Source organism: Cavia porcellus, unplaced genomic scaffold (assembly GCF_034190915.1).
Source record: "Cavia porcellus strain 051 isolate PalLab524CR breed Dunkin Hartley unplaced genomic scaffold, mCavPor4.1 scaffold_3, whole genome shotgun sequence".
Lineage (NCBI taxonomy): Eukaryota > Metazoa > Chordata > Mammalia > Rodentia > Caviidae > Cavia > Cavia porcellus.
Genome location: NW_026947486.1, coordinates 12,214,962 through 12,239,677, shown reverse-complemented (window position 1 = coordinate 12,239,677; position 24,716 = coordinate 12,214,962). Strand labels below are relative to the sequence as shown.

The following is a 24,716-nucleotide window of genomic DNA, read 5'->3' as shown; positions in this document are numbered from 1 at the left end:
ATATTGTTATCTTCGAGAGTTGCATAGATTACTAGATATAAACATGCAAATTGATCTTTTAAGGCTTTTTTTTTTTTTTTGCTCTGTACCACCGCATACAGCTGACAGGGATTAGGGGGGCTGGACAGAGGAAGAAGGGGGTATCTGCCTATCAGGTCAGGGCAGTGTCTGTTGGGGAAATTATTTTTCCTCCCATGATTACAGAAATTTAGATTGATGTAACACAAGATTCTCAAACTGTGAGGCTCCAAAGTTTTCTTTTCAGTTCCTCAGCCATGTTAGAGTTTTATGGAACTTTACAAAAAGGAAGGAGAGGGAAAGGAGGGGAGGCCAGCCAAAGCAAAATAGTTTCAGAATTGCAGCCTTATCCTTTTAAGCCATAATAAAAGCTTGTGTAAGTGAAAATATTGTAGACCTTGTTTTGCGCACCGTCAACTCATAAGTACAGACCAGGTTATTAGTTTGTTTTGTTTTGTTCAGTGTAAGATATGTCAAAACTCTAATAGAGAAGGATGTTTCAAGTGTAGATTTTTTTTTCTAGAGTCAGTTGACCACTGAGCTATAAAATCAATATTTTGAAAGTAACTAAATGCCTCAGGAAATTGCTTATAGTTAAACATCCCCTTCAAATCCCTGGAAATTGTGAGTGGTTATCAGGATTCCACATCCTGGGCTTTGTGGATAAATTCTGCCAAATCCAATGAGGTCGCAGATGACTAACATACATGAAAAAAACCACGATTAGTAATTCATCCGCATAATAATAATACTAGCAGTAATGGTAGTTAACTGAAACTTAGCACCTAGTATTACCAGAAACTACTCTAAGCACTTATTTTTTTATTTGTATTTTATTAATACATGTTTGCAGTACAAGCAGTTTATAGTCATCTTGGAGAATGGTTGCATTCATATACTACAGTTTTTTTAATCCCCTTCCCCTTTTTCTCCTCCAGCTCCCCTATCCCAATTTCCTTTTTATTTTAAGAGAGGAAAAAAAAACAAGGAAAATAAAACAGAATAAAGTCAATCAAAATAAACCAGAATAAGTGATAGAATACAAACAATAAAAACAAAACAATGAACGCAATAAAGAACCTCAAAACAAGCCAGTAGTAAATACATAATGGCTTCCATAACATGTCTTGCTATCTTTCAAATAGCTGCTCATGCCATCAGGGTTAACATAAACAAGACAAAAGAGAATAAACCCAAACCCAAAAGAAAAAACAATGAAAATAATATAGTTTTGTGGGAGGGGGATCTCCTCCTCATAGGTCATGGTTCTCTACCTCCGCAGTCCACAAATGTCACTGACTCAGAGAGAGGCTGGGTCTGACTGTCCCCAAGCTGGCAGCAGCCCATGCGTGGCGCTGAAATCTGTGTGGGGATCTCCTTCCATGGGGCCTGGTTCTCTCCCTCTGCAGTCTGGGAATGGCATTGACTCATGGAGAGAGGCTTGGGGCTGGCCCTCTACAAGCCAGAAGCAGCCCACCAATTTTCATTTTTGCAGATATTAATCTTAACTCAATAATGTTTAAATTAATTGAGGTTATTAGCTTCCTGTACACAGTACATTTTTATTCTTACTTCCTCTTTCCCTCCTCCTCACCCCTTACCCTTGTTCCTTTGGTCCTCTTCCCTGTTGCAAGAGATCAGTCCACCCACTTATCCCCTTCTATCTATCCTTCATTGTCTTTTATTGTGCCTTGCCACACTCAAATGAGAGATACCATACGGTATTTAAGCTTGAGTCTGTTTTATTTCACTCAAGGTATTTTCTACGTGCATCCATTTCCCTACAAATATCTCAAGCATATCATTCTTTATAGCTGAGTAGTATTCCATTGTATATAGATACCACATTTTCTTTATCCTCTCATCTGTTGATGGGTATACAGGCTGCTTTTAGGATTAAGCTATTATCAAATGTGCTGCTATAAACATTGGTATGCACGTATCACTATAGTTTGATGATTTAAACTCTTTGAAGAAGATACCTAGCAGAGAGATAGCTGGGTCATACGGAATTTCAATTTCAGTTCTTTGAAAAATCTCCATTCTGATTCACATCATGGTTGTACTAATTTACATTCCCACCAACAATGAGGGAGGGTCCTTTTCACCACAGCCATGCCAGTATTTGTTATCATTTGATTTTTTTTTTTTTTTTGGTCTTTTTCCTTTTTATCAGTACCGGGGATTGAACTCACGACTGCCTGCTTGCAAGGCAGGCGCTTATGCCACTGAGCTAAATCCCCAGCCCCCCTGATTTCTTAATGACTGCCATTCTTTCTAGGCTAAAATAGAGTCTTGAGGTTGTTTCAATTTGTATTTCTCTAATGGCCAGAAATGTTTAGCACTTTTCATATATTTGTTGATCATTCATATTTCTTCCTCTGTGAAGTAAGCATTTTACTTACATTAACTCATTTAATCCCCTCAGCAACTTATGATATAGGTATCATATGTTAAAATCTCACACCTGTCTTTTTGAGGTAGAAGCATTTGCTAACAACAGAATTCTTCCTTTGTGGTTGTTTAGTTGCTAAACCTCCTGGTTACCAAGCCAGTGTGCCTCACTCCAGTAGTGTCTTGTCTTAAGACTATTCACAGTGTCCAAAAATTAAATTAGTTTAAAATTCCCTTTTCCAAATAAAGACTATATTATAGTAACTTAGATAGATGGTGGCAACTATGTCATAATTTCCATACCTAGTTCAGAAACTTACTGTTTTATTTGGCTAATCTCTCTTCTTAGTTGTGTCTTTCCTTACAAAGGGCCTGGGTTTTCAACAACTTAAAGTATAATCCATTTCTGCAACCTATAATGAGCATCATGGTTCTTTTACATATACTGTGATATAATTCTGTCAATACTTATTGTTACTTTTTTATCATAGAAATTTTTAAAGCAAACAGAGTGGAGAAGCCAAGCATGATGATACATGCCTATAATCCTAGCACTCTGGGAGGCTGAGGCAGGAGGATTGTAAGTTCAGTTGCTCAGCCTGGGCAATTTAGCATCTGAGCAAGACAGTGTCTCAAAAATACAAATAAAAGGTCAGGGATTTAGCTCAGTGGCATAACTGGCTGCCTGGCAGGTGCCAGGTCATGAGCTCGAAACCTGGTACCAAAAAAGTAAAACATAAAAAATGTCTAAGGATACAGCTCAATGCAGATGCCCTGAGTTCAGTCTCCAGTACTGGGGAAAAAAAGTAGAGAACCCTAACCTCAATAGTTAATATATACAACCAATCTTGTTTTTTAAATTTAATTTGTAGGGCAGTCTTAGAATTTATTGTTGACATCATCTTCAAAGCATTATATTACAATTTAAATGTGGATTTCAATTTACCTAAGATATGATATAAATTGCAAATGGTTACATTATGCAAATTCTTTTTCTTAGCTGAGTGTAGGGCACATGTGTGTAATCCTATTATTTGGGAGGCTGAAGCGAGAGGATCAGTATGACTTTCAGGCCAGCCTGGGACTATATAGTGAGTTCAAGGTCAGCTTGAACAAAAGAGTGAGACCCTGTCTCAAAAACCCAAAGGAAACAAATAAAATAAGTTATTTACCATTTTATTTTATTTTTAGAAACAATAAAATGTTCTTTCTTTATTTTTTTTATTCCTTTCCCTTCTCCTTTCTCTCTTCCATCTCTTGGTCCCTTTCCCTTTTGCAAATTTGCATATTTGTATTCTATATACTACTAGATTATTTTAAACCAGATCTTAAAAACAATCATTTCATGACCCTGGTAGCTCTTCACAAAAGTACTGTTAATAAAATCATTGATCTATCTTAATGAATATTTTCAAGAAGAATTAGATGACGTCTTTTAAATACGATGTCTTTGAATTATAAGCTGCTGCAGCTCTTAAAATGATTTTAATTTGACTTCTTATTCTCATTTTAAGATAAATGTCAGAGACTACCATTTAACTGAAATATATACCAACACTTAAACTCAATTAAAATTCTTTTTTATAAAGGATAAAAATAAATTTCCCTATCTATAATATATATGTATATATAAGATGCAGGGGCATCTCATACCATTGTCACAGGCATCCAAGTGGTATCTACACAATAAAGTTCTAAATTACTTAAATGGGATTGTTTTATAGTCCCATTTTTGCCCCTTTGTATACTTGACCTCCCAAATTAATTTTATCTACTAGGAACAGAAAGCCCTGTATTGGACTTCCTCGTAAATAAGACAGGGGAGTATCCTTAGAAACTTATTTCAGAAATCTTGCCATCATCTCTAGATGATTTCTCAGTCCCTTTGCCAAAGATAAATTATTAAGACTTTCAGAACCACATCCACACCAGGAAAGGAGGGAACCGGGCCCCTTATTTGCATACCCAACATTCACAGCAAGCCTTCCAGAAGATTCCTTGGTTTCAGCCCTCACCCTCACTGAAACAGGCCTGCAGGGCTGCTACATAAGCAGCACTTCCAGACACTTCTTAGGTTTTAACCTGAGAGGGCTCCCATCTCTGTACACAGGGCTGTAGCACAGGCCCTATTAAAGACTCAATTTGGGGTTCCAGTAAAAAAAAATGTACATCAATCCCAAGATGGGGAAGGGGGAGACTATCAAGTCCTGTCTAGTTACTCACCTCCTTATTCCAAGTTGGTCAGTTGACTACACTTCCAACATGATGACAATATTCACACGATCTCATGACATTCACCCTCATGGGATTTGACAAAAGTAACTGCTATTTGGAATTCTACCTATTTGGAAAAGAAAATAAAACAGCCCACAATTTTAAAAGTTATCCTTAATATGGAGACACTTTTCCTTCCTCATCTACTGGTAGAATCACAATGCCTCACCTTAGCTAGAGCTAAGTGTCTATCTAAGTATCCCACAGCCAATTGGAGTTAAGTCCTTTGTGCTTTGAGACAAGTACTGTGATTTCATTTGGCTTTAAATTGTTGTTGAGTTTATCCTCCATCTTTCTCCCTTAGAAGGTAACATACATCTCTTTAACCAGATCTCTGCTGGTTAAAGGCAGGACATTGGGCTGGCCTTGTATCTCAGTAGTAGAGCATTTGTGTCGCATAGATGGGGACCTGGGTTCAATCTCAAGAGCAAGAAAAGAAGGAAAAAACGCCATGACATTTGCTTGAAGTTCATGGCATCAGGCAGCTCCCATCAGCTCTTCCAATCCCGCAGCTTTTTGATGCTGAATAGGGACTGAGGCCCTACTCCATCCCTGCCTCCTGTCACCCTAAGCACTCTGGATTTTTTTCTGATTTCTGATCTCAGCCATGTCCCCTTTCCTAGGAGCCTTCCAGCTTTTTGTTTGCAGACTCTTACTATCTCTCAGAGGTCTTTCAGACAACTCATATTGGTTTTTGTTTGATTTTAGTTTACCTTGTTGTTCAGTTGTTGCATCTCTAAAAGATAAAAGTAACTTCACTGAGGACAGTATATAAGTGAATTATTTTGTACAGTTATAGTAATAGTATCTTTTCCTAAATAATGAAATTTATATACTCTAAACAAAATATCCTGTTAATGATTATTTATATCTTCACAATTACTGATCCCAATGTTTTGAACATTTTTAAAAATTTTCTTTAATTTTTAAATTTTAAGTTTTATTTTAGTCCTTTCTGGATTAAGATATCCTAGTTTCCTTAGCTAAAATATCTAAAGATAGCAACTGGGTCATGAGAATTATATCCTTTAATTACTGAAAATACAACAATACGATAGCGAGAGCATGCATGGAATAATCACTGATACAAATTCTCATAAGAAATAGCAAAGAATTGTGTTTGTCTTTTTCTTTTTCAGAAAGAAAGCTGTTTAGAAACAGATTTCTGTTCTTTGCTGTGAGAATTTTATTGACACTGAAGCAGTACAGGAATATTAAAAAGTAATAATAAATATTAATTTCTCACTGATTGTAACTATGTAATTTTCCTTTTCTTCTCAGATGAATCCAAGGCAGTGGAGCCATATCTCTGAAAGTGCCAAAGACCTAGTACGTCGCATGCTGATGCTGGATCCAGCAGAGAGGATCACTGTGTATGAAGCACTCAATCACCCATGGCTTAAGGTATGTGAGCCCGTAGGTCGCCATCCATACTGATTTGAACAATCCCAGTGACCACAGTGTATTGTTCTATGAGGTGACTCTTTTCCCCTTATCTTTTTTCTGACCATTTTTCTTTAGTTTTTATCATCTTATTTTCTGTTCCTACACATCATCTGCAAATGTTTTAGTGGCATGCAGCCATCAAACAAGTACAAGAGCAGATAAAGACAGAATATGAAAGGAAGGCCTGTTTGTTCTCTGCCAACACATGTTTCAAAGAGGCAGTATGAACTGCTAAAATAATACTATATTGTAATAAATTAATTAATGATTTTCAGTGGAATCATGCACTTTTATTATTTTCCAGTAAATGCTAGTTATAAATTTATGGTCTTTGGGAAAAGGCACCTGTTAGAAAATCTTATGTTCCTTCCATCTTTCAAGTGAATATTAAGAAAACCTATAACTTGAGGCAAAAATGAAGTAGTACTGTTTAATTAAAACATTATACAGTTGAGTAATTCCAAGATTTTCACTTTATTGATGAGAAAACTAATGTTCTAAGAAGTTAATAATTTTGCCCCCCCCCCACCAAGAAAAACGTCTTACCCCAAGTTATAGAAGTTGTCAGTGTTGGAACCAAGATTTTAATATAGTCTGTCCACCACCCTAACATTTATATACTAGATTCTGTCACTTTCAGTCACTCAGTGACATTATTCCAGCACTTTTCTTCTTTCCTTAGTCATCAGTTTTCTGTCTGTTTTGGATCTAATATGCTATAATTTAGTTTTATTACTTATTTGTGTACATATTCACCTATACCATCTCTTGATCCTACAACCCTCTCTGGCTTCTGTCCTTATTCTGTTTTGTCTAAACACCAAAACTCATAGAGTCTCTGTACTTATTTCTCCCATTATTTTTTCTTAAACCTACCTGCGTCATGATCACAACCAACTCCAATAAAGTACCTCTTTTCAAGCTAGGACTGTAGCTCCATGGTACAGCCCTTGCCCAACATACATGAGGCTCTGGTTTCTACCCCGGCATCACAAAAACAATACAAAACAAACAAAAAAATCCAGCTCTTGTCAGATCATTACTGACCTTTACATTGTTAATTCCAGTGGTCAGATCCCAGAGCTTGTCCTTTGTGGCCTCTCAGCGACATTCGACATCCATCCTCCTGAAACACTTGTCTTTCCTTGGCTTCCATGACATCTGCTCTCCTGGTTTCCTGTCTGCGCTCTGGCTGCACCTCCTTGGATCTTGCTGATTTGTCTTCTTGCCTCCTCACCCATTTCTTGACATTGAAGGACCACTGGCCTCATTCCCTATTCCTCTTTCTCCATCTTCTCTCAGGCCCTTAGAGACATCATCTAGTTTTCTTGAGTTTAAATGCGGTCTGCATACCCCTGACTCTTGAATCCAGGTCTCTCACCTGAAGTATTTTTTCTTAATCTGCTATATAGCTTGATTCCCTGAGAGTTTTCTGATTTCACTTCTTTCTACTTGTCGCTTCTCTCACTCACTTCCCAACATATTAGCCTCAGACTACAAGCATATTCATGACTTGGCCCCTCTGTGTTAGTCATCCCCTTTTCCTAGAACACTTCTCCCAGATGTCTTCCTGGCTTATTCCCCACCATCTTTGCTTACATACCCACTTCTGAGTAAAGCCTTCCTTGACTGCCATTTAAAATTTGAAGAAAGAAATGTTCCCTCCACCAGAATTCCTATCCTCACTTCCCTGCCTTATTTTTCTCCACAGCATGTGATACCATAGGACATATGTTACTTATTTGTGTATTGTCTGTTTAGCCCATAAAATGTAAGCTGCATAAGGGTAAATATTTTCAGCTTTGGATTCACTTCTGTCTTGAACCTAGAAAATATCTTGTATGTAGAAGGTGTTCAACAAATATTAAATGCTTTAATGAGTGAATGAATGAATGTTCATTATATTACACCATTTTGTTTTCTAGGGTTTATGCAAAACAATAATATATTAAAACATATATTAAGAGTGTATCTCAGTGACATGGCCTAATAATATAGAACAATTTTGGAATTCCAGTAGATCTTGATTTTCCTTAAGAACATTACTTTTCCCCAGGCATTTAGCCCTCTGGCTGAATTATTACTGATTTTCTGCAGAAAAGAGTGAATAAACTTTCTTAGTATTTTTTCCCAGATATGAAATGAACAGTTCAGAGAAGATTCCTATTTTCCATTGTTTTTCTAGTTTTTCCCTAATGGGAAATTTTGTTCATTAGAAGCTAGTCTAAGTGCCAGATAGCAGTTAAAATTGTAACCATTTTAGTCATTTTTAAGATTCTTTTGAAAATGTTTTAGTATTTTATTGTACATTCTCATAGTGGCTTTCATAATCAAAACTTATCTTGACTGGTACTGTTTATTATTGGAAACTTATCCCTGCCAGTAATTATAGTTCTTATTCTACATAATCTGAACTTAATGCATAATAGATTTCTGGCACCACAAATGTAAGAGACAGGAAATGTTAGTAGCTTAAATGAAAATGTCCAGAAAATTCTTTGATCTTAGTGTCATGTGCTGTATCTTTATTTTAACTTCACTGCTTATGTGACTTCTGAAGATGGAGAAATGCAGCAAGAAGGGTATCCAGCTGGAGGGAACAAGTCTCTGTTACATTTTAGTACTTGTCCAGGTGTATTTGTAACTCATTATAGTGGATGTAAATGGTATTGATTCAGAATGACTAAAATTTAAGCAAAGGTTTAATTCTGAAAAAAATACTGATAATAACTTATGATTAAGTTATATCTGCTTAATACCTTTACCCAAATTAATGATACTTGCTGTTAATGTTCATTCCAACAAAAGTAACCCAACTAAGCTTGTTCTTTTCTCATGGAGACTGAGCTCTTCTCATGCCCTTTGTAACCTCACCATATAGACTTGTAAAATTTATTGACTCTAATAAAAGGTGAAAAGGTTATTTATATTAGGCTAATCAATTTGAATTTTGGAACAATCAATCAACACACCAACTAAATGTCTATTTAGCAGTTGGCATACACAAAAGAATATGAGTCAGTCACTTTCTTAAATGCAAGAAACACTCTTAGAAATTTTCTGAATTCAGATCACATTATTATTGTCAAGAAGAATTATTTAATGCAGAAAAAAATATTAACTTTTGCCTCATTTATAATGTCTTTAAGTTTTGTTATTGCTTACTAGCTTTTTGGTAAGAGAGACCTTAATTAACAACTTTTCAATCTTGTGATTTCTTCTACTTGGAAAATGTCAGAAATTATAATTAAAATATAATTTTATTTTAAAAATCAAACATATTTTGGGCTTTGTTATTATCTACTTGTTCACTTCACCTTAGTGAATGGTAAGCAGAAAAGGGGTTCGCTAGGCATAGAGTTTACGGTCACAAATACAGTAAACCTCCCAATCTGTTTAAGAGAGGAAGGCTTAGCCAGGCTGTGTTAATAAATTTCAAATGATACTGATGTAAAGTAAAGACACAGCAAGAGTTCTGTCCTGTGAGGCCAGCCTCTTCTCAGTGGGCTTTTCTTGGGGCTTAGTTTGTCTGCGTTCATTATCCTTGGAATTTCTGGATTACAAGATACTTTCACATCAAGACCAGGGTATGTTAAGAGGTAAAAAAAAATCCAATATTCTCACAGCATCCCTGCACAGTCTGCCTTCTTTTCCCAAGCTTTGTATTCCAGTAGTTACTTTACATATCATGTCCAGTGTTCTTAGTGTAATTGGTAGGGGTATCAAGTAAAGCAAGCTTTTTCTAAATGAGTAGCCATTTAGCACTTCACTTTTGAATCAATTTCCATATTATCAATAACTCCAACTAAAACAGTGCACATTGGGGAAAATGAATGGGGAATGTTGCAAAGATCAACTCCACAACTCATTTGCTCTAGAATCTAGATATAACATGCATCTTTCAGACTGCTTGCCCTGCTCTTCCCACCTCATTTGGTATCAGACTTCTAGTTAGATCACACCAAAAACCTTGCTATGTGGTACTGTTATTAACTCTTCTTTCTTTTATATCCCACGTCCAATCTGTCAGAAAATCCTGTCCTCTCTATTTTCAAAATATTAAAACTTCAAAATTAAAAACTTCTGATATTTGGAAGACACTAGTAAGAGAGTGAAAAAAACTACAAACAGAATATTTGAAAATCATATGTCTTCTAAAGGACTTATATCTAGAACATATAAAAAATTCTCAACACTCAAATAGAAATCATACAATCCAATTCAGAATAGAATGAGATTTGAACAGACACTTCAACAAAGAAGATACACAAGTGGCAGCTAAGCACAAAGATCCTCAGTGTCATTAGGAAAATACAAAATAACACCAGAATGGCTAAAATAAGAAAGACAATACCAAGTGTTGGCAAGGATATAAAACAACTGGAACTCATATGCTAGCTAGTGGGAATACAAAATGGTACAGCCACTTTGGAAAACAGTTTGACAGCCTCTTAAAAATTAAACATATTCCTAGAACATGGCCCAGCTGTTCTACTCTGTAATATTTGCCTAAAAGAAGTAAAATACATATTAATGCAAAGACTTGTATTTATATGTCCATAAGAAAGCTTTATATGTAATACTCAAAACATGGAAACTACCAAGGATCCATCAGCAGATGCAAAGATGAATTATAGTGCATCCATACAATGAAACACAACAATAAACAGAAATGAACTATTGATATAACAAACAACATGGATGAATTCAAAACCATCACGTTGAGTGAAATAAGCTGGACAATACTGGGCACATGCTGTATGATATCATTTATATATATAAAGTTTCAAAAACATAAACTGAGGAGCCAGGGATATAGCTCAGTGGAAAAGCACCTGCCTGGCAAGCACAAGGCTGTTCAATCCCTGGTACCAAAAAACACCATAAAGTAAGCTGTAGCAACAGAAGTAGATCAGTTATTACCAAGGGATGGGGATTACAAGGGGGCATGAGAAGACTTGGGAATAATGGATATACCTTCTTTTTTGATTGTAGTGATATTTTTATGGCTGTGGACATATGTCAAAAATTGTCAAACTACATTTTAAATATTCAGTTTATTATGTGCTAAATCTATCTCAATAATGGTTTCTGAGAGGAAAAAACATAATATATTCAGAGTCTATCTGTCATTCTCTCCACTGTTTTCCTCTGGCTACATCTACCATCATCTCTCATTTAGATTACTACAACAGCCTCTTAACTAATCTTCCTGCTTTTTTTGTAACTTTCATATCTCCCCAATCTGTTCTGAGCACAACAACTAGAGTGTTCCTTTAATCACCCAAAATAAACTACCCAGTCAAAAATAGGGAAACGAACAGACAGTTCACAGAGGAAGAATTAAAAAATTTTCAATAAACCCATGGAGAGATACTCAGCATCACCAGCAGTTAATGAAATATAAATGAAAACAACACTGAAAGTGTGTCTTACTCCAGAAAAAAAATGTTCATCACCAAAAAATCAAATAAAAACAAATGTTAGAAAGGCTACAGAGAAAAGGGAACCCTTCCATGCAGTTGGTAGAAATGTAAATTGGACAACCACAATGGAAATTCGTATGGAGATTCCCCAAAAAAAGAAAACCAGACCCAGGTACTCCCCTTCTAGGTATCTTCTCAAAAGAATTAAAACCATCATATTACAGAGATACGTGCATAGCCTTGTTTCTAGCAGCACAATTCATAATAGCTAGATCTTGGAAACAGCCCACAGATAAATGGACAACGAAAACGTGGCATTTACACACCATACACTATTGCCATAAAAGAGATAAACTTGAATCATCTGCAGGAAAACGGGTACACCTTGTGTTCATAAATTTACATAAAATAAACCAGTCACATAAGTTTAAATATCACATTTTTTCACTTCTCTGAGAAACAGAGTATAAATAAAGAGCAAAATAAATGATAATAGAAAGTAGGGAGATACATAGGTGGTTCTCAAAGGGGAAAGGGATCAAGAGATGGAGAGGTGAGAGAGGGAGAGAAGGGGTAAGAGATGAAAAAAGGAATTGGGATGTTTTATGTACATGCATCAGTTCCACATAAGAAATGTAAACATGTACTGAAAACATGTCCAAAAAGAAGAAAGGGGAACATGGGTAGAGGAGGAAAAGAAGGAAGGAAGGGAAAGAGGTGAAAAAGGAATTCAGATGTGTTATGTACCTGTGCTAACTTGCCACAAGGAATACTAATAAACTGTTTTTAAAAAGAGATGGAAAGAAGGGAAGGAGATGAGACAAGAATTAAAATATGTTATCTACATGTTGCAACTCTGCACAAGGCATGTACAAACATGCACTAATAAAAAATAAAAAATTGAAAAAATTCTTTTTAAACACACCTTGGAAAAAGTTAAATCAGATTATATCACTCTCACTCTGGAAACCCATAGTGGCTCCCTTTCCCTCACAAAATACAAGCCAAAGATCCTTCACAGCCTACCAAGCCTTGTCATCAATTCAGTCTAGTCTCCCAACCTGCCGCTTTACACATACTGTTCTCCTTGCGGTTTCTCAAAACTTCTAGACCTTCCCTTCACTCAGCCTTTGCCCTGGTTGTTCTCTCACCTCTTTGGAATGTTGCCTTTTCAGTTAGGCATTCATTGGCGCTTGCTATTTTAAATTTTAATGCATGCAACCCCTGTTAATTGGCTTTCCTTTTTTGATTTATTCAGTACACTTTTGTTACTTTGTAATTTACCTTTTTGTATTTTCTCATCTTTTCCAACTAGAATATGAGCTTCATGAGGGCTGGTATCTTTGTTAGTTTTACTTGTCTATCTCAAACAAATAGAGCAATGCGTGATGTATGGAAGCCCCTCAAGAAATACTTAGGGAATAAATGAATGCTTATAGCATGCGACATTGACAAATTAGAGTAAAACCGAAGGGAAGAGAAGAGCAACAAGAATAATTGAGGCAACTGGGAATGTTATCTCAAACAACAGATTTAGTGGCCACAGGGTTCCTCTCTTTATTCAATGGAAAGTGCATTGTGTTTGCTCTGTGTTGGCCAAGAAGGCAGAGCTGGCCTAAACAAGCCAAGTGTGGGCCCAGGCAGAATAATAACCCATCAGGATCTGAAGAGGATCCCAAGGGGAAATGGTTGAATTAGATGGCCTTGCGAAATTTTTTGTAGTTGGGAGATTCTATGACTTTTGTAGAATCAGTTGTACAGTTAATTTTTCAAATGCTTATTTTGCCTGGCAAATAAGATGTCAAAGACTTTCATAATAATTATGACTAATTATTTTAGCCACATAGCTGTATATCTGAAAAATAGGTGACTTATTATGTCAGTCCTTTATTATTGCTGACAACAAAACATTGTTTTACTATCAACTTCAATGTTCATATTCACTGTTTCAGAATGATTACCAGTATCTTGAAATAAAACCCTCAATCTCCTAGAACTAAATCTAACTTCACATTTAAGAATTTGGGCTTTATTGTTCCTTTTACGTGAAGCTTCTTCACTTTCATAAATGGTTATATATGTTTATTACCTTTCTTTTTTTATAGGAGCGGGATCGTTATGCCTACAAAATTCATCTTCCAGAAACAGTAGAACAACTGAGGAAATTCAATGCAAGGAGGAAACTAAAGGTAATAAGCAAATGCCAAATAGATATATTTAATAATAATGTTTTTATTCTGTTTTGGTGCCCCATAAATGTACCATAGTATTGGCCATTATGTTTGTTATAGCTAAATTTTCATTTCCAAGTATCACCAGCATTTCATTAAGATTTTGGTTTTTAAAACATTTAAGATAATAGCTCAATATGAATCTAAGCAAATGTTTTAAAACTGAAAGATAAATTATACTCTAGATTTGGTTTGTTCTTAAAATTCATAGCACAGATAGTTAATTATTATCCATTATTGTTGAATATAAATCTAATCTATTTTTTCAAATGAATATTTTGAAAGAAAATGTTTTCAGGTTTAATTCAGTGTTAAGAGGAAATAACACTGAATTAATATTGATTTAGGATTGAACAACCATCACAAAGCAATAAATAAAATCTACCCCACCTTAATCTACTAGAAAATATTTCCAGCTCACTTTCCTTATCTTTTCTTTATTCTTTTTTTTTAATTTGAAGAGGAAAAAAAAAAGAAAAAAGGGTAGAAATAATACAGAATTTCAGAAAAATAAACAGTAATAAATCACTAGTTGATAAGTTACATATTGTCATCTTAGAAATAGTTGTTCAAGTTACAAAATTAAAACATACAAAGTAATATTCAAATAATGACACTGCAAACAGTTCTGCTCAATGATCCAACAAAAACTTAGTAATATGGTTATCAGTCCTACACACTTGTTTTTTTTTTTTCTTAAAGAGGGTAAGATTAAACATGTCAAAACAGAACAGAACAGTTCATAAGGAAACAATTTAAAGAAACACAGATTTCAAAGCAAGTCCACTGGAGATCTTCACTGTCTATCTTATTGTCTCTAGTTTTCTTCCAAATAGTTGTCCCCATCTTCACACACATTGAATACATACTGAGCATTATGTATAGAACTAATCAGATCATTACAGGATGTCTCTTTCTGTCTCCCACCACTATGCCTATTCTCTACCACATCAAAAATAAAAACAAGCAAAATGGTAATTACTCATAGGGAAGCCATTTAATTTCAAAAGGTTCTGAAAAAGACCCAACATTAAATAGTAGTTTTTCCAGGTCTGGGAGAATAAGCTATGAGATACCATCCCATACCACCTTACCTCAGGGTAGCAGAAGAAACTATATTTTGGCCTTAATTTACATTTGACCTACTTTTGGCGTGAAAATATTAACTCTGTTCTTGAAGTTGTTGACTGAATAGTAGGTATCCTTAGTCATATTACTCCTACCTATAAAACTTGAAGTATTTTCAGATATCATAAGTTGTGATAATATTATTTTTTTATTATCACCCATGAAGTTTGTGAGTGATTTTATATCCTCTAGATTTGTAATCATGTTTACATGGATTTTGGGAAAACTACAATATCCTATAAATCTGAAATGCCCAACATGATACACACTAGACACATGCAGCCACTTAAATTAAACTAAGGGTCAGTTCTTTGTCACACTAGAACGTTTCAGGCGCTTAATACCCACATGTGACTACTAGTTGGCATTATTAGGCAGCACAGATACAGAACATTTCCATTACTACTTCAGTAAGTCTTACTGGCTCGGTAGCACTGCTACAGAATGAAGGAAGCTTTAATGATGCATATTCCCATTTAAACCTTTCTCTTAGTTGATTTTATAGTCAGGGGTTCAAACTGCCTGTTCTCCCTTTGCTTTTTAAAAATATCTTTAGCACAAAAACTATTAGTGATATACTGTGCCAGTATTGAGATGGTACCCAAACAAGTTTTCAAACCTTAATTCTTTTCCTGCCTAAACTGGTATAAAAAAATTCATTCAAAGTACAGTTTAGTCAGCTGTTTTTGAAGTTAGTCATTCCTCTGTGAAACTATTAGTTATACTTTTTCTCAACTCTCTTCTAAGTCATTTTAACACACCCTAATTTGGCCTTATGTGACCACATTACACTATGTGTGTTTGAACTTCCATTGCCCGAGAACAGACATTTCACCCTCAGAAGGCTCAGGCTTGCCCCTTATAACAAGAGACATTCTGTCCTCCTAATGCCATAAAATCAGACTGGGGCCTAAAATAACCAAAGTGGTGACTAAGATTCATTTGGATAGGGCCAAGCTGTCACAGCAGATAGAGGTCATGTGGATTTACCACATCCCTTTGCAGGGCTATTTAAAGTTTTAAGACACCAACCAACCTAGAATTAGGAACATCAGCAGGGTCATTATTGAATTTTTTTCAGCTTTTTCTAGTTAGAATGCATTCCTTTGGGAGGTTCAGCCACCCGTTTATCACATGTTATACCTGCCCTTCTCAGGGAACTCTCATTCTGCCCCTCCTGTGAGTTTCTAGAACACAGACTCCGACTTCCCTGACTTTCAGGGCCTACCACATAGCTTATTTTCACAAAAGAACAGCTAGATACTCATCCTTCTACCCAGATGCTGTCTAGGTTTCTCAAGACAGTGGACAACAGCCTAATTTTTAGAACTCCCTTTAAAGTGATTAAAGAGGGAAGTTCACTGAAACCAGTAAGAAATTACTTTTGTGATTTAGTCAAAGATATGAAACCTTTATTGTTGACAGCAAGAAAAAAAAGAAGGAAAGATTAGGCTGTCACTATGTTGCCTTGAGTGATCTTGGCCTTGACCCTTTCTAGCTTTGTAACCTTCAATAAATTATCTAATCTCTGTGTGCCTCAGTTTCATTCTATAGAATGGAGATAATGATGAGTTAATTTAAGATTTAATGTATTATAGCAGTTTGAACAATAATTTTAACCATATATTTCAATAAATATTACTTAAAACATTAATTATTTATTGTTGGAATTGCACATTCAATATTTTCATACCAAGATTCACCATAGCTAACTGAAACCGTGGATAAAGGGAATTACTGTACACTTTTTACAAGTATTCATTCAAGAAGAGAAAAAGCATCCATTTAAAAACTAAAACTATCTTTGTTTACAGATGGCATGATCCCATAAGTAGAAAATCCTGAGGAATTCACCAAAAAATCTATTAGAAATAACAAAAGGTCAAAAAGGTCATAGGGCACAAGATCAGTGCACAAAATTGAATTGCAGTACATTTCTATATATGAGCAATGAACAGCCTTAAAGTGAAATTAGGAAACAATCCATTCCCAAAAATATCAAAAAGAATGAAATATTTAGGAATAAATTTAACGAAAGTTTAGGCCTGTAAACTAACATTGCTGAGAGAAAGTAAAGATCTAAATAAATGGAAAGACATTTAATATTTATGGATTAGAAGTCTCATTATTAAGATGGCACTTTTTGCCTGCCATACTGAGACCCTGTCTCAAAAAATGAGAGAGGGAGAAAGAGAGAGAGACTCCATATATATGAAACATCTAAATAGGCATTTATGTCTCTAAATGCATGCAGACAGAAATCAAATTGGTGATTGCTATGTGCTGGGGAGTATCTGCTTAGTGGGTGTCAGGGTTTGTGAAGGTGATGAAAGTGGAGCTAGACAATTGTGGATGTACTAAATAATGTACCACCAAATTATATACTTCTAAATGGTTAATTTTAAATCATGGGAACCTCACAAATTTCCTGTTTTTTAATACCTTGTGACAAAATACTGGTTTAAATACTTGTTTCTACTTCAACACACTTCAGAATTGTGACATTCCCATCAGTAGCAGTGGTTCAATGCACCACTCAGCCGAGGGATCATCCATTTCCCCTCAACCCTAGGTGTGTATATAAAGTTGGAGAGGCATGTGTAATTTGGAAAATGCCACCTTATAGAGTCATCATTCCAAAGCATAAACTAATGGTTCTATACTATTCCATTACATGTACAAATTCTAATTTTAGTTAACCAACTTTTGGGCATAAAGATTGATTCTAGTTTTCTACTGCCAGAAATATGTTCCCTCTATTTTTGGTAGTGACTTTATTACTTGTACAGTTGAATCTTTTTCTCACTCTGAACGTCTTGTGAGACTTTTAATATCAGAATATAAAACATTACTCATTACCTTTATTGACATTTCAAGACTATTATTCTTTATGGATTATAATAGTGTCAATGCACAACAATCTAGAAATCTAGAAATCATTCCTTTCCATGTTATTACATGTTTTGACGCTCAACTCCTTCAGCAGGCTATAGGACACAGCAGGTCGCTAATGAAAAATTTGTTTCAATAATTGGAAAACATTAACATTATTTTAAGACTGTCTTTAAACGGTAAATAAAGTTTATGAACCCCTGCATATGATTTAAATTATTATCTCATACTTATTTTTATTCTCCTTTCTTTTATTATTTTACCTTATCTCTGTGAGTGATGATGGAAATTTCTTTTCCCCATTTTGATTATAAGACACTTCATATATTGGATTTTTTTTTCCTTCTTTTATCTCATAGTAAGCTCTAGAATTGTTACTTTGTTTTTGGGTTTTGTGGTGCTGGGGATGGAACCCAGGGCCTTGTGCATAATAAGCAAGCACTCTGCCACTGAGATATAGGCCCTGCCCACAAACTCCAGAATTTTAATACTTTAGTTTTTTAAAATCCTCTATAAACAATACTTCCCTAAATAAACTCCATAGGCCTGAGCACAGGATAAGGTATCAGATGAATATTGTCTCAAATTTAATATTAAGGTGTAGAACTGACTGTGGTCCAGGTATAAGGAATATCTATGCCTTGAGTATGTGAGTCTATTAAAGGCATATATCTGCACTTTAACCTGGGTGTCAGGTATTGAAGGAGTTACTAAGCAGAATTCCCTGGGTATCTACTGAAAAGGCTTAGGAGAAAATCTGTTCTAGAAGTCGCCACCCTTTACTTCATGAATTATTTCTACCCCTAGAAACCAAATTATCCTACAGTGAAGCTGTCAAAGAAATTCTGTGTAAATAGAAATAATATTCTGTAGTTGAATGAATTTATTACAGTCAGTTTAGGAAATAGCAGAAACCAAGTGATTCAATTAAGAGGATAAAACCACTTATTCCCTGTATATACAGAAAACCAAGGAGATTTCTGATAACTTTCTGTAGTTTTCCTTTATTTATTTTGTATACTGCAGAAGTACCTGCATGTTTCTGTGACTTACCGACTGATCTCTTACATTCCTGAACTGTACATAGTAGGAAAAATTGGCTTAGGAATCTGTTTTCTAGTAGTTTAAACTAGAAAGTTTCCCTGCCCCTGCGTCCACTCCAGCCACCATTGAGGGACACTTGCCACCAGTAACCAGCTCAGGCCCAGGAGGCAGCAGCCAGCCCTGCCCCTGCACACACTCCAACCACTCCAGACACTAACTGCCCCAGGTAGCCAGCACAGACAGGCTGGGAAAAATAGCAGTGGGCCCCACAGCAGCACACCTAGTGGCCACCATTATATACCCATAGACAGCACTGGCCAGGAGAAACAGTCACACTTCAGAGAAATCATAGCTAATGCAGGAAGTACCTGAGAACACACTATCTGCTTATTTAGAAGAACCTGGGAAAATGTCAAGATGAAGAAGCAAAAGGCAGTCCCTGGACTCCAATCCAAGCAAAGCAATTCCAGGAGGTATAAACATGGAAGAGATGAGGAGTTGCACTCCTGAAGTTTCTGAAGTGATGGCAGCTGAAGTAAAGAAACAACTTCATGAGGCTATAAAAGAAATTAGAATAGAAATATAATCTCAAGTAAAAGAAGAAATGAAAAGCATAATAAAAAGAATTACTAAGTATTTTTAAAGAAGACATAGATTAAATAAATAGAGGAGCACAGGAAAATGAGAGAAACCACGAATGAACAATATAAGAGCGATTTAGAATACATGAAGCAGATTCAAAAGATATCCAGAAAATTTAAAACTCCATTGAAACCTGGCAAAACTGCTTGAAAGAAACTGAAGATAGACTTTCAGACCTTGAAGATAGGTGTGCAGCTTGCGATCATGAAAGGAAAGATCTTTTTAAAATAACAAGGAACCAAGAAATAACAATTCAACAGCTACAAGACAACACAAAGAAAATTTAAGAATAATAGGAGTCAGCAAAAAAAGGGATCAACACAAATGACATAAAAAGTCTATTCACAGAAGTTATAGCAGAAAACTTCCCAGGTGTGGGAAAAGAATATGACATTCAGATAAGTGAGACATATAGAACTCTCGTAGCCATAACCAAAATAAATCTACACTTAGACATGATAAGATCCCAGAAATTCAGCACAAGAACAAAATATTAAAAGCCATTAGAGAAAACTTATCACATGTAAAGGAAAACCCATCAGAATCACAGTAGACTTCTCAACACAAACCATCAAGTCAAGAAGAGCATGGAGTGAAGTATTTCAAGTCTTGAAAGAAAACAATTTCCAACCCAGATTGATGTTTCCTGAAAAACTATCTTTCAAAATTGATAGAAAAATAAGATACTTCCATGACAAAGACAAGTGAAGGGATTCATAACCACCAAACCAACCCTACAAAGAATACTGACAGACATTCTAGAGAGAGATTTTTTTTAAAGACCACAGTTCCAGGAACAGCAGCAGAGGGGGATCACCGAGCAGGGCATACAATTGAATGGAGGAGAAAAGTAGGCAGCCAATGGCAAGAAAATAGCATGGCAGAGATAATCAGTGCATGTTGCCCATAACCATTAATGTAGATGGCCTCAATTCACCAATAAAAAGAAAGAGAGAGTGGATCCGGAGACAAGATCCATCAATATGCTTTATTCAGGATACACATTTAACTCAAAAGGAAATTCATAGACTAAAAGTCAAAGGAAAGAAAACAATGCTCTATGTGACGGGGAGCCAGAAAAAAACTAGGGTCAGCTTGCCTATCAACTTCAGAATGGATAAGAAAGATATGGCATTTTTATACAGTGGAAAGCTACTCAGCTAGAAAGAAAACTTCAAGGCTCTTGTAGGTAAATGGATACAACTTAAGATCATGCTCAGGGGTGAAATGGTTCAGAGTCACAAGGGTGGACATCATGTTGTTTCCCTAGTATAAAAATCTAAAGGAGTTTATCCAAAATGCACAATAGATATTGTGAAAGTGAAAAGGAAGGAAATATCTTAAAAGGAAAGGCAGTAGCCATTGTTAATCTGTTGTCATGTTTTGAAACCCTGTATTATTTTCTTTGTTCTGTTTAGTTTGACTTTATTCTGTTTTGTTTTGTTTGATTTTATTCTATTTTTGGCATGGATAGCTATTTCAAAAATAACAAAATGTATTATGGTCGCTGTTATTGATTTCCTATTATCTTGTTTCAAATCTCTGTATTGCTTTATTTGTTTTCTTTTGATTGATTTTATTCTGTTTTGTTTGATTTTATTATGTCTTGTGTAGGAAGCTACTTTGAAGATAACAAGATGCATTATGGTAGCCACTGTTGTCTTCCTGTTGTCTTGTTTTGAAGTCCTGTAATTGCTTTCATTGTTTTGTTTTGATTGGCTTTATTCTGTTTTGTTTTGTTTGATTTTATTATGCCTGATGGTATGGGATGTTATTTTGAAGATAACAGGCATTATGGTAATCATTATTAGTTTTATTTTACTTTGTTTTGAAGTCTTGTATCACCTTCATTGTTTTGTTTTGATTGACTATTATTTTATCTCTTTCAAAATAAAATAAAAATTAAAAAATTTTTAAAAAGTAGAAAATTTTAACTTTAATGGTATTTGTCTTAACAGATTATGAAGTCTTCTTAGCTCAAAATTATTATGTTTCATCACTCTAACAGATTAATGTATACCTACTAAATTAAGGCTGATAAAATATGTATTTGACAAAGGTTTAATAAAGCAGGATATTTGAAGAACTACTCACTCATTTAAATGAGATCTTATATTGTTGTTGTACCTACAGGTTCCTCAATAGGAGTAGTATAGTACAAAGTTTAACAAACTATAACCAGGGAACCAGATTCAGCCCACTGCCTCTTTTTGTATATAAACTGATATTGGAACACAGTACATTCATTTACATTTTGTCTGTTGCTACTTTCATGCTACAATGGTGGAGTTGAGTTGGTGCAAAAGAAACTGTATGGCCCTCATAGCCCAAAATATGTAGCATCTGGACCTTTACATAAAAAGAAAATTGTTGACCTGGTAAAGTAGAAACCCTTGAACTAGGAAGAATAGTCAGTGGCCCTCAATTCTGTCTACCCTTGGTTGGCAGTGTCTTTAACATATTGCTAAGCTTCTCTGGACCAGTTTTTCCTATCTGCAAAATGAATGTCTTAACATAAACCATCTCTAATATTGACTCTCAAGCTGTAATAAAATGCTATGAAAATGTGAACTATTTGAGGACTATTTCATTGTTTTATATCATAGCTTTGCCTTGAGTATTTGTGGTCACTGAGTTTAGGGAACTAAACAAACAAAACCACTAGCCATAAGATAGACAAATAAGGAATTTGCTACTATTGTTTCAAAAGAATTTACCTCTCAAGACTTTTAAATAATGTTTCTCTAATGGTAAAAGTGTTTCACTACACTGGTAGTAATAGTTAGAATAGGCCTTAAAACATAAAACTAGCATGTAAAGAAAGAAACTCGGTTCAACTTCACTTGTTAATAAAAAAAAAGCATCTCTAAAATTCTAGTTTCAGTGCGTGGGAAACATGATTTCATACATAAAAATTCTGTTCCCACCTAAGTTTTAGGGAACATGTATAATATGTAAAGTGAAATAAGATTCTTCTGTGGAAAGAAGAACTCAGTATTCACTATTGTTTTTCAATATGGTTGCTGTAATTCTACATCCATATATTTCTGCATCAACCTTGGGCTTTTGGAAATCTAAGAAGTTCCCTATAATAATAACATCACAATTGTTTCTATTTTTTGTTCTTCCCTTTCTACAGTCTGTTTTTCAATTGCTATTTATAGAAAGTAACTCTAGGATGAATCCCCAGAAATAAACTTTGTAAACATGTATCTATATTAATGTTTTCATGTATTTGTTAGCAAATGCCTACACACATTAAGAAACTTAACTTCTTTTTTCAGGAAAAGTCAAGGGTTCAATAGGTAAAATTCAGCCCAAGACTGAAATGTACTTGTAGACTTAGACAGTTTCAGTGATTTGATACTTAAACTGCCTAAATGAACAAATCCATATAACCCACAAAAAAAGCTATGCTTGAGCTCTGCCTTTAATATATTGGTAGGACTAGTGATGATATACAAAGTGCTTTATAGTTTGCAAAGCACTTTCCTATACATTATGACTTTTGACAGTCCTGTAAAGTAAGATAAAATGTGTCAGATCTAATATTCTCAGTTTACAGATAAGAAAACTTTTAGAGAGGTTAAATGATGTAGTCAAGCAGGACCAGGTGGTCGGAAAGGGGAGAAACAGGGAGCAAACTCAGAAGTTGTATCATCCTTCCCATTTCCTGAAGCCTTAACTCCCATCCTTTTTCTACTCAACAGTTCTAAGGGAAATCAGGCATTCAATGTCCAAATAATCCTTAACTAGGACTCAGAGGTGACTATGCATATGGGTTAAGAGTCACATGTTGATTCTGATAAGTGACCTGATTGAAAATCCTTGTAAAAAGTCACATAGTCATTGTTAAAAATGGAAAGAAGGATAAAAAAGAAAAGTAACTCTTAATTCCACTACACAGCGATAATTGTTACTAATAGCATTCTCATGTATCTTCACTCTTTTATATTAACTTTTTTCCAAAAATGAAATTCTCACATAATTTATCACAGATATCTTTCCATTTCATTAAGCTCCCTTCTGTAGCATCATTTTGTAATAACTATAAAATATTCCATTATGCAGTATATGTTTGAATTCAAGAAATAATTAGTTCATACACTTTTGCAATTCACAGCAATGTCATTCTGGGATATGCATATGTAATTTATTTAGAGAAATTTTATTTTGATTTGGTTTGTTTTTTTTGTTTTGTTTTGTTTTGTTTTGTTTTTGAGACAGGGTCTCACTGTGTATCCTAGGCTGGCCTTGATCTCACAGGAATCCTTCTGCCTCAGCCTCCTGAGAGCTGGAATTACAAGCATATGCCACTGTACTTGGCTCAAAATTACTTCAAAAGCTACTTCGCTTCTAGCCAATATCTCGTATCTTCTCTTATGGCCAATATATTTGACTTTCTGAATAATCAGTAAGATAAATAACCATTTAAATAGCTTTTTGTATTTGTATTTGTTTGTTTTACTAATACATTTTTCATCTCTTTACTTTAGGGTGCAGTACTAGCTGCTGTGTCAAGTCACAAATTCAACTCGTTCTATGGGGACCCCCCTGAAGAGTTGCCAGATTTCTCTGAAGACCCTACCTCCTCAGGTAACTGGATAGTTCATTCATTCCCTATGTAAATTCCCTGGTGTCTGCATCCTTTCTCTTCCACTGTGAATAACCATTTTTGTGAGTTTAGTCAAATCTTCTAAGAGACTCTAGGGAAGTTTGCCAGCAACCAAACCCTACCTACATGTGTCTTGTTCCTTTTCATTGTAATTCTAACAATGTTCCAAAACCAGCATTTTACTTTTTTCTTTTTACCTCAATAATACTTCTTCCCCTTTCTATACTCCAGTCCCAGCATTATACTTCATCTAATGCAACACTGTATTCCAGGTTTTTTTCTGATTATTTTTCCTTTCAATAGAACTTCTGATACAAGATTTTTTCCCATCTCCACTGTATTAAATCAGACTTTGAGACAGCACTGCTTTGAATTAAATCTGTCAGTCTAAGACTGTCTTGTGATTTTTGTTTTGAAAGAGTTACAAAGTTTTCTCCATATAAATTCTATAAATCATATATGAAAAAGCAAGAAATTACCTGTTTGATGAACTGTTTATGGGTACTCCTGAAAATAATCTGCTAGTGTTCATAAAATCATTTTATAAAATGCTCATAATGAAGCATCCCCAGGCATCATTTACTAAAAGTTCATAGGATACATTTA

General features: G+C 35.0%; 1 protein-coding gene across 14 annotated transcripts in view; it reads left to right on the top strand.

The window, feature by feature from the left end:
- Nucleotides 1–24,716, top strand: part of Cask (calcium/calmodulin dependent serine protein kinase) — a 379,314-nt gene that overhangs the window by 257,515 nt on the left and 97,083 nt on the right. For all 14 annotated transcript variants that reach the window (XM_013151957.3, XM_003469430.5, XM_013151955.3 and 11 more), the window contains 3 exons: nucleotides 5,968–6,090; nucleotides 13,664–13,747; nucleotides 23,992–24,091. In XM_013151957.3, the coding sequence (XP_013007411.1) occupies nucleotides 5,968–6,090; nucleotides 13,664–13,747; nucleotides 23,992–24,091 (307 nt within the window). The remainder of the gene's footprint in view (nucleotides 1–5,967; nucleotides 6,091–13,663; nucleotides 13,748–23,991; nucleotides 24,092–24,716) is intronic.